This window comes from Equus caballus, chromosome 15, assembly GCF_041296265.1.
Source record: "Equus caballus isolate H_3958 breed thoroughbred chromosome 15, TB-T2T, whole genome shotgun sequence".
NCBI lineage: Eukaryota > Metazoa > Chordata > Mammalia > Perissodactyla > Equidae > Equus > Equus caballus.
The window spans coordinates 79747372-79762641 of record NC_091698.1 but is presented as its reverse complement, the minus strand read 5'-3'; the positions used below and the strand labels follow the sequence as shown (position 1 = coordinate 79762641).

Genomic DNA, 15270 nt, shown 5'->3' with positions numbered 1-15270 from the left:
CCGAGAATTATCAGACACAATTAGGAGATGCAACGTAAGGATTATAGGTATACCAGAGGGAGAAGAGAAGGAGAAAGGGGCAGAAAGCCTATTCAAAGAAATAATGGCTGAGAACTTCCCAAATCTGGTGAGGGAGATGGATCTTCAGGTGACAGAAGCCAATAGATCTCCAAACTTTTATCAATGCAAGAAGACCAACTCCACGCCATATAGTAGTGAAGCTAGCAAAAGTCAACGACAAGGAGAAAATACTAAGGACAGCCAAGCAAAAGAAACTAACCTACAAAGGAACCCCCATCAGGCTATCAGCAGATTTCTCAGCAGAAACTTTACAGGCTAGAAGAGAGTGGAATGATATATTCAAAAATCTGAAGGACAAAAATCTACAGCCGAGAATTCTCTACCCAGCGAAAATATCCTTCAAATACGATGGAGAAATAAAAACTTTCGCAGATAGACAAAAATTAAGGTAGTTCATTGCCACAAAACCTCCTCTTCAGGAAATCCTCAGGAAAACCCTCATTCCTGAAAAATCCAAAACAGGAAAGGGGCTACAAAACCAAGAGCAGAGGAGATAAGTAGAAGGACAACAACAGAGAGTAGCAGCTCTACATCAGAACAGATTAAACCATGGGACGAGAAACAAAGGAAACTGCAGAAAAGCGGAAAACAAGACACAAAATGGTAGTGGTAGGCCCCCACATCTCAATAATCACTCTAAATGTAAATGGATTGAACTCCCCAATCAAAAGACACAGAGTGGCAGGATGGATCAAAGAACAAGATCCAACAATATGCTGCCTCCAGGAAACACACCTCAGCCCCAAAGACAAACACAGACTTAGAGTGAAGGGATGGAGAACAATACTCCAAGCTAATAATGAACAAAAGAAAGCAGGTGTCGCTATACTAATATCAGACAAGGTAGATTTCAAAGCAAAACAGATAAAGAAAGATAAAGAGGGACTGTATATAATGATAAAAGGGACTCTCCACCAAGAAGACATAACACTTATAAATATATACGCACCCAACACAGGAACACCAAAATTTGTAAAGCAAGTCTTAATAGAACTAAAAGAAGACATCAACAACAGTACAATAATAGTAGGGGACCTCAACACACCATTAACACCAATGGACAGAACATCCAGACAGAAAATCAACAAGGAAATAATAGAATTAAATGAAAAATTAGACCAGATGGACTTAATAGATATATATAGAACACTTCATCCAAAAACAGCAGGTTACACATTCTTCTCAAGTGCACATGGAACATTCTCAAGGATTGACCATATTTTGGGAACCAAAGCAAACATCAATAAATACAAGAGAGTTGAAATAATATCAAGCATCTTTTCTGATCATAATGCTATTAAACTAGAAATCAACTACAAGAAAAAAGCAGAGAAAGGTGCAAAAATGTGGAGACTAAACAACACGCTTCTCAACAAACAATGGATCATTGAAGAAATTAAAGAAGAAATCAAATTTTATCTGGAGACTAATGAAAATGAGAACACGACATACCAAAACATTTGGGATGCAGCAAAAGCAGTCCTAAGAGGGAAATTCATCGCAATACAGGCCCACCTCACTAAACAAGAAAAAGCTCACATAAGCAACCTCAAACGACACCTAACAGAACTAGAAAAAGAAGAACAAACAAAGCCCAGAGTCAGTAGAAGGAGGGAAATAATAAAAATAAGAGCAGAAATAAACGATATTGAAACAAAAAAGACAATAGAAAGGATCAATGAAACAAAGAGTTGGTTCTTCGAAAGAATTGACAAAATTGACAAACCCCTAGCCAGACTCACCAAGAAAAGAAGAGAGAAATCGCAAATTAATAAAATTAGGAATGACAGAGGATGGGGCTGGCCCCGTGGCCGAGTGGTTAAGTTCGTGCGCTCCGCTGCAGGCGGCCCAGTGTTTCGTTGGTTCGAATCCTGGGTGCGGACATGGCACTGCTCATCAGACCACGCTGAGGCAGCGTCCCACATGCCACAACTAGAAGAACCCACAACGAAGAATACACAACTATGTACCGGGGGGCTTTGGGGAGAAAAAGGAAAAAATAAAATCTTTAAAAAAAAAAAAAAAAAAAAAAAAATTAGGAATGACAGAGGAGAAATCACAACAGATACCAATGAAATACAAGAGATCGTAAGAGAATACTATGAAAAACTATATGCCAACAAATTGAACAACCTGGAAGAAATGGACAAATTCCTAGACTCCTACAATCTCCCCAAACTGAATCAGGAAGAAATGGAGAATCTGAATAGGCCAATCACAAGTAAGGAAATAGAAACGGTAATCAAAAACCTCCCCAAAAATAAGAGTCCAGGACCAGACGGCTTCTCTGGAGAATTCTACCAAACATTCAAAGAAGACTTAATACCTATTCTCCTCAAACTGTTCCAGAAAATTGAGAAAGATGGAGATCTCCCTAACACATTCTATGAAGCCAACATCACCCTGATCCCCAAACCTGACAAGAACAACACAAAGAAGGAGAACTACAGGCCGATATCACTGATGAACATAGATGCAAAAATCCTCAACAAAATTTTGGCAAACCGATTACAGCAATACATCAAAAAGATTATACACCATGATCAAGTGGGATTTATACCAGGGACACAGGGATGGTTCAACATCCGCAAGTCAATCAACGTGATACACTACATCAACAAAATGAAAAACAAAAACCACATGATCATCTCAATAGATGCAGAGAAAGCATTCGACAAGATCCAACACCCATTTATGATAAAAACCCTCAGTAAAATGGGTATAGAAGGAAAGTACCTCAACATAATAAAGGCCATATATGATAGACCCACAGCCAACATCATACTCAATGGACAAAAACTGAAAGCCATCCCTCTGAGGACAGGAACAAGACAAGGGTGCCCACTTTCACCACTCCTATTCAACATAGTACTGGAGGTGCTGGCCAGAGCAATTCGGCAGGAAAAAGAAATAAAAGGAATCCAAATAGGTAACGAAGAAGTAAAACTCTCGCTGTTTGCAGACGACATGATCTTATATATAGAAAACCCCAAAGAATCCACAGAAAAGCTATTAGAAATAATCAACAACTACAGCAAAGTAGCAGGGTATAAAATTAACGTGCATAAATCAGTAGCATTTCTATACACTAACAATGAACTAACAGAAAAAGAACTCAAGAACTCAATCCCATTCACAATCGCAACGAAAAGAATGAAATACCTTGGGATAAACTTAACCAAGGAAGTGAAGGATCTATACAATGAAAACTACAAGACTTTCTTGAAAGAAATTGACGATGACATAAAGAGATGGAAAGACATTCCTTGCACATGGATTGGAAGAATAAACATAGCTAAAATGTCCATACTACCTAAAGCAATATACAGATTCAATGCTATCCCAATCAGAATCCCAAGAACATTCTTCACAGAAATTGAACAAACAATCCTAAAATTCATATGGGGCAACAAAAGACCGCGAATTGCTAAAGCAATCCTGAGCAAGAAAAACAAAGCCGGTGGAATCACAATCCCCGATTTCAAAACATACTACAAAGCTACAGTGATCAAAACAGCATGGTACTGGTACAAAAACAGGTCCACAGATCAATGGAACAGAATTGAAAGCCCAGAGATAAAACCACACATCTATGGACAGCTAATCTTCGACAAAGGAGCAGAGGGCCTACAATGGAGAAAAGAAAGTCTCTTCAACAAATGGTGCTGGGAAAACTGGACAGCCACATGCAAAAGATTGAAAATTGACCAGTCTTTTTCACCACACACCAAAATAAACTCAAAATGGATCAAAGACCTAAAGATTAGGCCTGAGACAATAAGTCTTTTGGAAGAGAATATAGGCAGTACACTCTTTGACATCAGTTTCAAAAGAATCTTTTCGGACGCTGTAACTCCTCAGTTGAGGGAAACAATAGAAAGAATAAACAAGTGGGACTTCATCAGACTAAAGAGCTTCTTTAAGGCAAGGGAAAACAGGATTGAAACAAAAAAACAGCTCACTAATTGGGAAAAAATATTCACAAGCCACTTATCCGACAAAGGGTTAATCTCCATAATATACAAAGAACTCACACTGCTTAACAACAAAAAAACAAACAACCCGATCAAAAAATGGGCAGAGGACATGAACAGACATTTCTCAAAAGAAGATATGAATATGGCCAATAGACACATGAAAAGATGTTCATCATCGCTAATCATCAGGGAAATGCAAATCAAAACTACACTAAGATATCACCTTACACCCGTTAGATTGGCAAAAACATCCAAAACCAAGAGTGACAAATGTTGGAGAGGTTGTGGAGAAAAAGGAACCCTCATACACTGTTGGTGGGAATGCAAACTGGTACAACCACTATGGAAAACAGTATGGAGATTTCTCAAAAAGTTAAAAATAGAAATACCCTATGACCCAGCCATCCCATTGCTGGGTATCTATCCTAAGAACCTGATATCAGAAATCTCAAGAGTCCGTTGCACCCCTATGTTCATCGCAGCATTATTTACAATAGCCAAGACGTGGAACCAGCCTACATGCCCAGAAACTGATGATTGGATAAAGAAGATGTGGTATATATACACAATGGAATACTACTCAGCCATAAAAAAAGACAAAATTGGCCCATTCACAACAACGTGGATGGACCTCGAGGGTATTATGTTAAGCGAAATAAGCCAGTCAGAGAAAGACGAACTCTATATGACTCCACTCATAGGTGGAATTTAGTATATTGATATGGAGATCTGATCGGTGGTTACCAGGGAAAAGGGGGGGGTGGGGGGAGGGCACAGAGGGGGAAGTGGTGTACCCACAACATGACTAACAAAAATGTACAACTGAAATCTCACAAGGTTGTAATCTATCATAACATTAATAAAAAAAAAAAAGTGTCATGATGTTGTTTTTGGCTTTATTATTATTATTATTAAGAATTAGTTATTTTTTTCTTTCCAAAGAAAGGAAAAAAATTTGATGAAAAGAAAAATTTGCTCCCCTTTTGATGAAGTAGTTCAGTGAACCTTTTATTTATATATTGTGACCATATGTATTCAGCCAGAAGTTTTTCTTCTTTCTCTCTCCTACAACTAAATAGCTTTGGGCAAAAGCATGCAACCTTTTCGCTATTAGGTTTCTCTGAAGTAAGGCCAGAAAGCTTTAAAAATATTTTGACCATGATGGTTTAGGAGTCTGGTTATGTCTCAATTTGTTACGATTGACTTGATTGAATAACATCTTGGATTGTGAAAGAAGTGACGTAATGAGTGTTTTTTCATTGTACAGGGTGTTCTTAGGCTAACAAATATATCTCCCACCTACTATGATAGGGAGAAGCCCCAAGTTAGGGGCAGTTTCCCTGCTTGGAAACTGGTCTCTTTGTTTTGGGCTTTTCCTGGGATATGTTAGATTCTTGTCCTTTTCTTTCTTCTGAGGAGGTTTGGACTTGTTACCTCTTACTTTCTTCGAGATTTTCAATTTTAAAAATTAATTTTGTAAACACTTGAAGCAATTTGAAACTTACGGAAAAGTTGCAAGTACAGTACAGCTGTCTTTTGTATCCTGAAGCAGTGGAAAGTAAGTTGCTGATATGGTGCTTCAGCATCCTCAAATACAAGGGTATTCTCCTATATAACCTATGTAATATGTGCATTAACATTGACATATTGTTACCATCTAATCCTCACAAGACAGGCTTGTTAAAACTAGTCAACTGAAAACTAGTCAACTGGCAGAAAAAAAGAAAAGAAAAAAATTTAACTACTGCGTTATGAAAAAAAGATTGTTAACTTTAAATTTTTTTAAACATAAAGAAATTAAAGAAAAATTCACATATTCCTATCACCTTATCAAACTGACTTGTGTTCTTTATTGTTTATATGCACGTTTGTATAACTTTTACAATAAGAATCTTCTTTATATTAAAAAGTTATTACACATATAGATTCTGATTAGATATGTGCTCTTAAGGCTCTTGCAGATCAATTTGAAGATAAGACTACATCTGTATTGGAACGTCTGAAGATGTTCTATTGCTGTCGAGTACCACCTCACTGGGCCATTCAGGTATTTTTCTTGTTGCTTGTCATTGCATATGGAAATTACTTTGCATTTGAAAGATAATTGCAGGGGCCGGCCGGTGGCGCAGCAGTTAAGTACGCACGTTCCGCTTTGGCAGTCCGGGGTTCCCCAGTTCACATCCCAGGTGCAGACATGGCACCACTTGGCAAGCCATGCTGTGGCACGTGTCCCACATATAAAGTAGAGGAATATGGGCATGGATGTTAGCTCGGGGCCAGTCTTGCTCAGCAAAAAAGAGGAGGATTGGCGGCAGATGTTAGCTCAGGGCTAATCTTCCTGAAAAAAAAAAAAGAAAGAAAGAAAGATAAATGCATTAGAAAAGAATGATTTTTAATTATGTTTGTGTTTTCAAATATTTCAGTGAAAAGAAAAGTATCTAGCTACGGATGGACTGTTACTTCAAATAGCTGTTTTGATTAAAATTTGATTTTTTAAATTACTTTGATTAAAGTGATATTAGATTTTTAAAACATTTTTGAAAGAATTTAAAACTAGATTAAATAGAATCCTTGAAATTAAATAATAGGAGAACCACAAAAACTTCCATTTTCAAAATAACTTTTTATATTTAAAAGCTCTTTAAGAACTTTCTGCCAAAGAGTGAACCTTTTAACCAAGTTGTGTGCAGAAAGTAAAAGAAAACAACTATTTGATACTCTGTATTGTGCGAAACTCTTAACTGCTCTCCTCTTTCTGAGGAATACCTGGTGCAGCTCCTAAAGCCGCGTGTTGGGCTGGAGATCCTGGCCCCTTCGCCTTGGTTCTCCTGTGTTATAGGTCCCCTGTTCTGTAAAAGTTTTAGCACTGAGGGCAACTGAGACATCTGTTCCAGTTTCTTAATTTTACAGAGAAGAAAATTGGGGTCCAGTGCAATTAACTGCCGTTTTCCAGTGTTGGTCACATAGCTGTTCATAAACTAGATCTCTAATTTCCCAACTTTTAGTCTAGTTTACCTCCTTCTTTATCTCTTCACGGGGTTGTAATTGTACTGGCTAATAACAACTGACTTTTACCACACACTTCACATAAGGCACACATTTTGTTCTGCATTTCAAGCATCTTATCTTATTTTATTGCAACAATTTTGTGAAATATCCCCATTTTACAGATGAAGAAGCTATGGCACAGGAAGGTTAAGTGAAGTCAAATCCTGCCAGCCAGATATGTCTAGAGGATTTGGTAACTGTTGTCATTTTAACTAGCTTCCCTCCTCTTTCTCTTGTGGATTACGCACACATGCAGTGATTTAGAATTATAAATGCCAACCCACCATTCAATCTCTCAGAATCCTCCTTTTAAGATTTCTTAGCGTAGGTTATACTCAAGCACAGGGCAAACTAAGGGATTTATTACACATTGGAATTCAGTTTATCTATTGAGGAGTCTCAATAAAACATAGGCAAATAAAAAGCTTTATTATATCATCTCAAAAGGAGTAGCTTCTTCATCAATTGGTGTTAACAACTGGAATTTTTTGGCGTGTTTTTGACCCTGATCTGTGAAATTTGTTAAGTGCTTTGTACTGTGTGGTTTGTGGTGGAGAAACATTGCAGACTCTGAGCTATTATTATGACAAAACATATGTCTGTCGAGGGTGTAGCTTTTAATCTTTTTCTGAACAGAAGCATTAGTACAATTAAATACTGTTCAAGTAGAATTTAGGCTAAATGTTTATTTTATCTGCTTAGGAATCTGTAGATTTGGGGATCTTGGATAAACATTCTCTTTCATTAAGAAATTAAATCATTTTTCTTGCATTATAGGGAGTAATCCATATCTTTATGTATTATTTTTAAAGAGCAGGAAATAACGGCAAAGTTATTGTAAAAAGAGATTTAGTCTTTACTCTGTCACTAACTAGCCATATCAGCTTGGATGCCGTAACTTTCTTCATCAATTAAATGAAAAGATTAAACTACTTACTGTGTGAGCCTAAGATTCATTCCAGCTTCTACATGCTATCTTCAGTTTTTGAAAATGTCCAATCATATATTCTAAAAAAGCCAAATGCTCCTGTATTTCATGGGGTACGAAATGTTGGACCATCTTCCTTATTTATTTTGATAATATATTAGCTTATTTTTCAGGTATATTTCATTTTACTTTCTAATTTTGTCAATCCTATATTTTCCATATCCATTAGCTTAACTCTTAAATATGTATTGAGTTTTTGAGGAAGTGGTAAAATGTATTTAAGAGAAAACAGCACAGTTCTCACTAATAGGGTTTCATAGCTCATTCAAGGTATTCACCTACTTTTGTAACTTTTCCATTATTTTTTCCTTTCCTGCAGGATGGGCCACTTATAAACCGTAATATATTATTTTTGAATGTGTTTAACTTTCATTGACCTTACCACAATTTGTCCTTTTTTATCTGCCAAGGACTGGGAAATTAGGGAGCTAAGTTTTTTAGAATGTGCTTAAGATAAATCTAAGTAGACTTGAGTGAGAAAGAGCCAGAGATGCTGTCATGAATAAAGTACACGAGTACTAATGCATAGATTTTGTCATTTATATTGACTGCTTACAGTTTTAATTAATTATTTGGTTCAATTTCCTTTTATTTTTTTCCAGTTTGAGATATAATTGACATATAACGTTGTATGGTTTAAGGTGTACAACAATGATTTGATATATGTATAAATTGTGCAGTGATTGCTACAGTAAGTTTAGTTAACATCTATCACCTCACATAGTTGCAAATTTCTTTTTCTTGTGATGTGAACTTTTATGATCTAGTCTCTTAGCAACTTCCAAATATACAATATAGTATTGTTAACTATAGTTACTATGCTGTACATTACATCTCCAAGACTTATTTATCTTATAACTGAAAGTTTGTACCTTTTGGCCACCTTCACTCATTTCTGCTACCCCTTGCCTCTGGCAACCAGCAGTTTGTTCTCCATTTCTATGAGTTCAGTTTTTTTTAGAATCCACATATAAGGGAGATTGTACAGTATTTGTCTTTTTCTGTGTGACTTATTAGCGTAATGCCCTCAAGGTCCATCCATGTTCTCGCAGATGGCAGGATTTCCCTCTTTTTTTAATGGCAGAATAGTATTGCACTGTGTATATATATATATATATAGACACACACACACACATTTTCTTTATCCATTCATCTGTAGATGGATACTTAGATTGCTTCCATGTCTTGGCTATCATTGATACTGCTGCAGTGAACATGGGGATGCAGAGGTCTCTTTGAGATAGTCATTTAATTTACTTTGGTTATATACCCAGAAGTAGAATTGCTGGATCATGTGGTAGTTCTATTTTTAGCTTTTTGAGGAATCTCCATACAGTTTTCCATAGTGGTTTACATTGCCACAGTGGTTACATTTCCATAGTGGTTTACTAGTTTACATTTCTACCACCAGTACACAAGGGTTCCCTTTTTTCACATCCTCACCAACGGTTGTTATGTCTTGTCTTTTTGATGATATCCATACTAGCTAGAGTTTTAAAAATTGATTTATTGGGTCTCAGCTTTACAAATCAGAGATTGTCATGTATGGAATCTCTAAGTAAGAAAGAAGTATTGATTTTACTTTTTAAGTTCATAGAAAAAAATTGATATATTGAGTATTTTGAACAGTTTCTATATTTTTAATTCATCACCCCCTATAAAGAAGCTTGCTAAAGGAAAAGTAAGTGTTGAATCATTGCTAATTAGTAGAGGTTGGGTTATAGAAGTTATGAACTTATTACAATAAGTAGACCCTTAAAATGGCAGATTGGATATATCTCCTGTGAAACAGGAATCTATCTTTCAATAAGGAAATGCTCATTATTTTAATTCGATTTTTCTAGCACCAACTTGCAAGTTTACTCTTTGAGCTTGGATGTACCAGTTCAGCTCTTCAGATATTTGAGAAGCTAGAAATGTGGGAAGATGTTGTCATTTGTTATGAAAGAGCCGGGCAGCATGGGAAGGTAAGTAATAGTAAAATTCTGTGTACCGGTGAGAGCCTTTCCTCTTTGAGCATCTTCTCACTTGTTTTGGTTTTTTTAAACTCACTTTTGCCAATAGTTCACTTATATTCCTGTTTTCACCTCTTTCCCCATAAATCTTTTTACTGTTTTCTCTGATTTCTGTTGGGACAGATTATTTTGCATGTATGCATGTGTATGTGTATATAAAAGAGAAAAGCAGGCCAAAATTGATATGATACTTGATGTTTAAGAATGAATAATGAAAGCTTTAATGACGCTGCATTTTGATCTTTCTTTTACTACTCTTCTCCTGTAGGACAACTTCAAGGTGAAATATTCGGAATTATTTTAAGCATCATTGGGTTGCCTGATGATCAGAGGCCTTGGATCTAAAGGGAGGTTACCTAGGAGAGAGAGCAGCTGGCTCAGCCTGTAGAAGAAAGTCCAAAGGGTGTGACGACCCCCCTTGGGGCAGACTTGTCAAGTGTGTAATGCACATTCAATTCCACCCTTAAATTGGGTCAAGAGGGAAAATGTTGCAATATTGCATCTGTTATTAATCTGTTGTTTTATCCCTCATAAATGAACAGAATTTTAAAAAGAATAAGGGGCTCTGCATTGTGAATAGCTGTTAAAACTGACATATTGAAGTCATATGTTAATTTTGGATTAAAATTTTAAATGACTAAATTTCTATCATAGTATACAAGCAGAGTAAAACCCACCAATTGTATCATTTATATCTACAGTCAACCTTTTGCCATCACCCTAAAAGAGAGAAATAGTGGGACAAGAACTTATGTGTCTGTTTCTTAAATACCTTCCCAAGTATGCCGATTTTAGACATAGTAAAAGTTACAGTCCTTTCATTAATCACTAAAGGCAATAAAGGTCTTTCAATTGTATTGACTTACGGAAAAGCCAGCATGGGAATAAAATTTTATTGTAGAAGATTATAGAATTGTAATATTTCATCCTGGGAAAGAGCTCCATAATCATCTCTTCCAGTTTCCTCCTTTTCCAAATAAGGAAAGGTGCCTGTAATGATTTGCCTCAGGTCACAAAGCTAGTTATTGATTATTAGCTTGAGTGGCAACATAGCATAGTAGTTAAAAGCATAGCCTCTAGACTCTAGCTGCCTGGATTCAAATGCTAGTCTTGCTGCATGCTAGCTTTGTGATATTGGGCAAGTTACTCAATCCCTCAACTCCCCAGTTTCCTCATCTAGAGGCACATAATCTACCTGCCTTACAGGTTTGCACGACATAATGTATGTTGAGTACATAGAATGATGCTTTCCTCAGTGCTACGTGAGTGTTTGCTGCTATTACTGCTGCGATGCTAAGGCACATATTTTTTCACATTTTAACATCTCTGAATTTGGAATATATCTAACTCAATGGCATCTTCCACTTGCTGTCAGTCAAGCGGCCATCTGGCCAGGTTGTCATTGCCTGTGCTGGGCAAGCTTAGTCATAGCTATATTTAGTGTCATCATTTCAATTGAGGTATGGACACGGTATCAACACTACGTATGTTGGATTTAATTGCCATTTAAAATATCGTCAAAAAGATTCCATTGATTTGGTATTGAAACCAAAAGTTATTGAACACACAGAAAAGGACAGGAGCAAAGTAGAGAGATGTGAATTAGGTATTAGTGAAGTAGACATTTATCATTCGACAAATCATCACAATTCCATTTACTTTTCTTTAAAAAGCAACAACTAAGTGCTGTATGGGAGCCAAGAATGGAAGATACCCCAAAGTAAGATGGAGTAGTGTTTTGTACTGAGATGCATAAAAAAGGTTGCCGTTTAAAATGTCAAGGAATGTATTGAAGGCAGGAAAAACTGAGAAATTTTTCTAAACAGATTTAAAAAATATCAAAGCAAAAAGTATCAATAAGAGGCTGATGTGACTCATTGAAGGCATTATGTCATAATTTAATGGAGAGCATTTTTTCTTTATTAGTTAAGAGTTAGTCTTATGATTAATGGCATCTCGAATTTGATGAAATATAGTATTATGTATCCTCAGGGACTTAAATATTTCTTAGTGCCCATTGTCTGGCACTAAAGCAGCACTCAGATGTTTGTTTAACAAAGGACTGAATGGCTGAATGAGTATCTTGACTCCCAGTCTGACATAATTCTCATTGCGTCATTCTTCACTGGACTAGTCTTTTATGTTGGTCAGTAAATAAATAAATAATAGCTGTGTATAAATTATGGTAGTTTTTGAAATAGTGATTTTTGAAATAATTAACTGAATCACAAATACCGAAAGCACATTTTGAAATAACAAATTTATTTAATTACTTTTAGAAAATGTGGAAAGTAGGGACTTTGCCTAATTGCAGAAGAAAAAATAAGTATGTTCCTTTCAGAGAGTAGATTTATTATGTCCCCCAAAGTCATTGTGGTTATTATTATTTTTTAAAGTTTGCGCATGACCTTGTAAGAAATGTTTTATATTAATGTTACCACACAAAATTGGGGTTCTCTGCCCAACACGCATAAACAAGCCAACTCATTATGGCATCGGCCTTTGGGAAAAGAGATCAGTTTTATTCTGCGAGATTGATTTTCAGGGAGAACAAGGGGTATGTGCCCTCAAATCTGTCTCCCTGATTGAGGATTTGGGGTGAAATTTAAGAGGTTAGGAAGAACAGGATGGCACGGAAATGCTGATAGACCAGGTTTTGATTGTTGGACTTCAAGTATTTATGGTAAGATTTTAAACATTTATGACAAGGTTCTAAACTTTTACGACGGGGTTCTAAACATTTTTGGTGAGGTGGGGAAGGAATTTTAACTCTGGATCTTCCTGAATGAGGGACCCCTCGCTTCTGATGAGGGTCTAACTTTCAAATTCTGGTCGTTTCCTGGTCCTTGGGTTCTGTGGGAAGGAGGATCTTTGTTTCAAATCACAATTTCTTCTTTTGCGCATGCCCTGGCTCTGTGACTTTGCAGATTTTCTGAAAGGCAATTCTTAATCACTCTGTTGGTCAGAGATGGGGTCAGTTGAACTGGTCCTGGAGGGCCTGCGGTTACAATAATGATAAATTCCCATGTTTTTAATTACTCTAGAAAAATGTGTGTATGTTAATTTTTGGAATATATTGTCATTTACTTTAAGTCTTGTGAGTTGCAGCCAAACGTCCCTCAAAATCTTGATTTTAAAGGCTGATTTATTATTTATTTATTTATTTATTTTAAAGCATTTTTATTTTATTTTTTTTGAGGAAGATTAGCCCTAAGCTAACACCTGCCACCAATCCTCCTCTTTTTTGATGACGAAGATTGGCCCTGAGCTAACATCCGTGCCTGTCTTCCTCTACTTTATATGTGGGACGCCTGCCACAGCATGGCTTGACAAGTGATGCATAGGTCTGCACCCAGGATCCAAACCTGCGAACCCCAGGCCGCCTGGGGCAGAACGTGTGCACTTGTGTGCACTTAACTGCTGCGCCACTGGGCCGGCCCCTAAAGGCTGATTTTAGCATTTTATTTGCCACATAAAAGACTTTCCTTATCTGTTTTTCTTATGCTATGTTTGCAGATGAGTTTAACCATAGACCCTAAAAGGTTTTACATCAAGTTGGAAGTAACTTATTTTTTTCTAAAACAGCTGAGATTCTTTTAGTATTTGGGCATGTGCCAGTAGTTGTCACCACATTTTGATTTAACTAGAAGTTTGTGAAATTTTAATCCTTGCATTTAGTGCCTAATGGCATAATTTAATTTTAAGAGGCAAATTCGGAAAAGTATCTAATTCTCATTATTGTATTCTGGGGCTCATGTTTGCACTCCACTGTTTTAGGGTGTCAGCCTTTCTAATTTAGAAACTACCTGCAGAAATTCTCATTATTTAATGACCATTGGCAAAATAGCTAAAATTACTTTTGCTTGACCTTGGTGTCAGAACTGGTTCTCATCTGTGAGCATTTAGTTTTTTAAAACTGTGTTACGTTATAGCAGTTTCCCCAAGTCCATTCCTATAACAAAATTATTATTTTGTTGGGCAAATTTGGTCCCTGAATGAAAGACAGAGACTGAGCTGGCATGAGCTGCCTGTAGTGGGTGGGGGTGAAGGGAATGGAGAGATAAGGGTTGGGATCTCTTTTGTTTTCTCTTGTTTCTAGAAAACAAGGTTTACCTGAGATTACATAGCCTTCTCTTTTATTATGCTGCATTTGCAGCTCATTGCAGCCATTGGCTTTTAAAAAGTTTTCCTTTAAGTTGCAAGGAAATGTTTTATTTCTGAAATAGCTGAGATTCCTTTAGCATTTGGTTTGATTTTTTTTCCTCTAAGATAGTCTCTTTATATGATTTAAAAGATTTCCCACATGTTCTTTTCCCATGCTACAGCCAGAATGATCTTCCTGAAAGACAAATCTGATGTCATTTGCACTCTTCAATGACTTCCCTTTGTCTCCAGGATGAAGCCAGAGCTCTAGTGTGAATGGTTCACAGACCACTTCATGACCTGACTCCTGCTTGCGTGGCTAACTGCATTGTCCCCATCTCTTTTATCTCACTGTCAGCCCCCTTTGTACTCTGTACTCTCTCGTCCAGACTGTGTCCAAAGTTCCAGGAAGACTATACTGCTTGTAATTTTTGGATTTGCAGCATTGTTGCACCTCAGGACCGTTGTTCATGCTATTGTCTGTTTAGAACTTCTCTTCCTTCAGCTAACTCCTGCTTGTTCTTCAGATTTCTCCTTGACGATTACTCTCTACAGTGACTTTGCCTGTTACCTCCTTCCCTGATTTTGTGGTGTTCTCCCGTGTTGGGTGCTCGAGTGGCACCCAACACCACTGTAATATTCCGTGTGTCGGCTTATCTCACCTACTAAACTGTAAGCTGTTTAAGAACAAGACTTAGGTCTATAGTATTTACAGCTGTCACCTCAACACCTAGCTTAGGCCTGGCACATAGTAAGTACTCAAAAATATTTGCAGAATGAATGACTAGTGACTGTTCACTATGAGTAGTTATTGCATTGAAGCAAATCTCTGAGTAGATACTCCTTGTGGACTTCACATGTTGCGAGATACCTCTCCAACTCCTGCCATATATTCTCTCTCCAAAAACAAATTATGAGATCTCCCCCCTCCCGTTTTAACATTTTAACTTTAGGAATATAAATAGGAGTCTTCAAGGTTTTTTTTGTTTTTGCTGAAGAAGATTTGCCCTGAGCTAAC

At 36.9% G+C, this 15270-nt stretch overlaps 1 protein-coding gene across 4 annotated transcripts in view; it reads left to right on the top strand.

Moving 5' to 3' along the window:
* Window positions 1–15270, top strand: part of TTC27 (tetratricopeptide repeat domain 27) — a 177548-nt gene that overhangs the window by 93206 nt on the left and 69072 nt on the right. For all 4 annotated transcript variants that reach the window (XM_001501379.7, XM_023619259.2, XM_070236482.1 and 1 more), the window contains 2 exons: window positions 6010–6105; window positions 9939–10061. In XM_001501379.7, the coding sequence (XP_001501429.2) occupies window positions 6010–6105; window positions 9939–10061 (219 nt within the window). The remainder of the gene's footprint in view (window positions 1–6009; window positions 6106–9938; window positions 10062–15270) is intronic.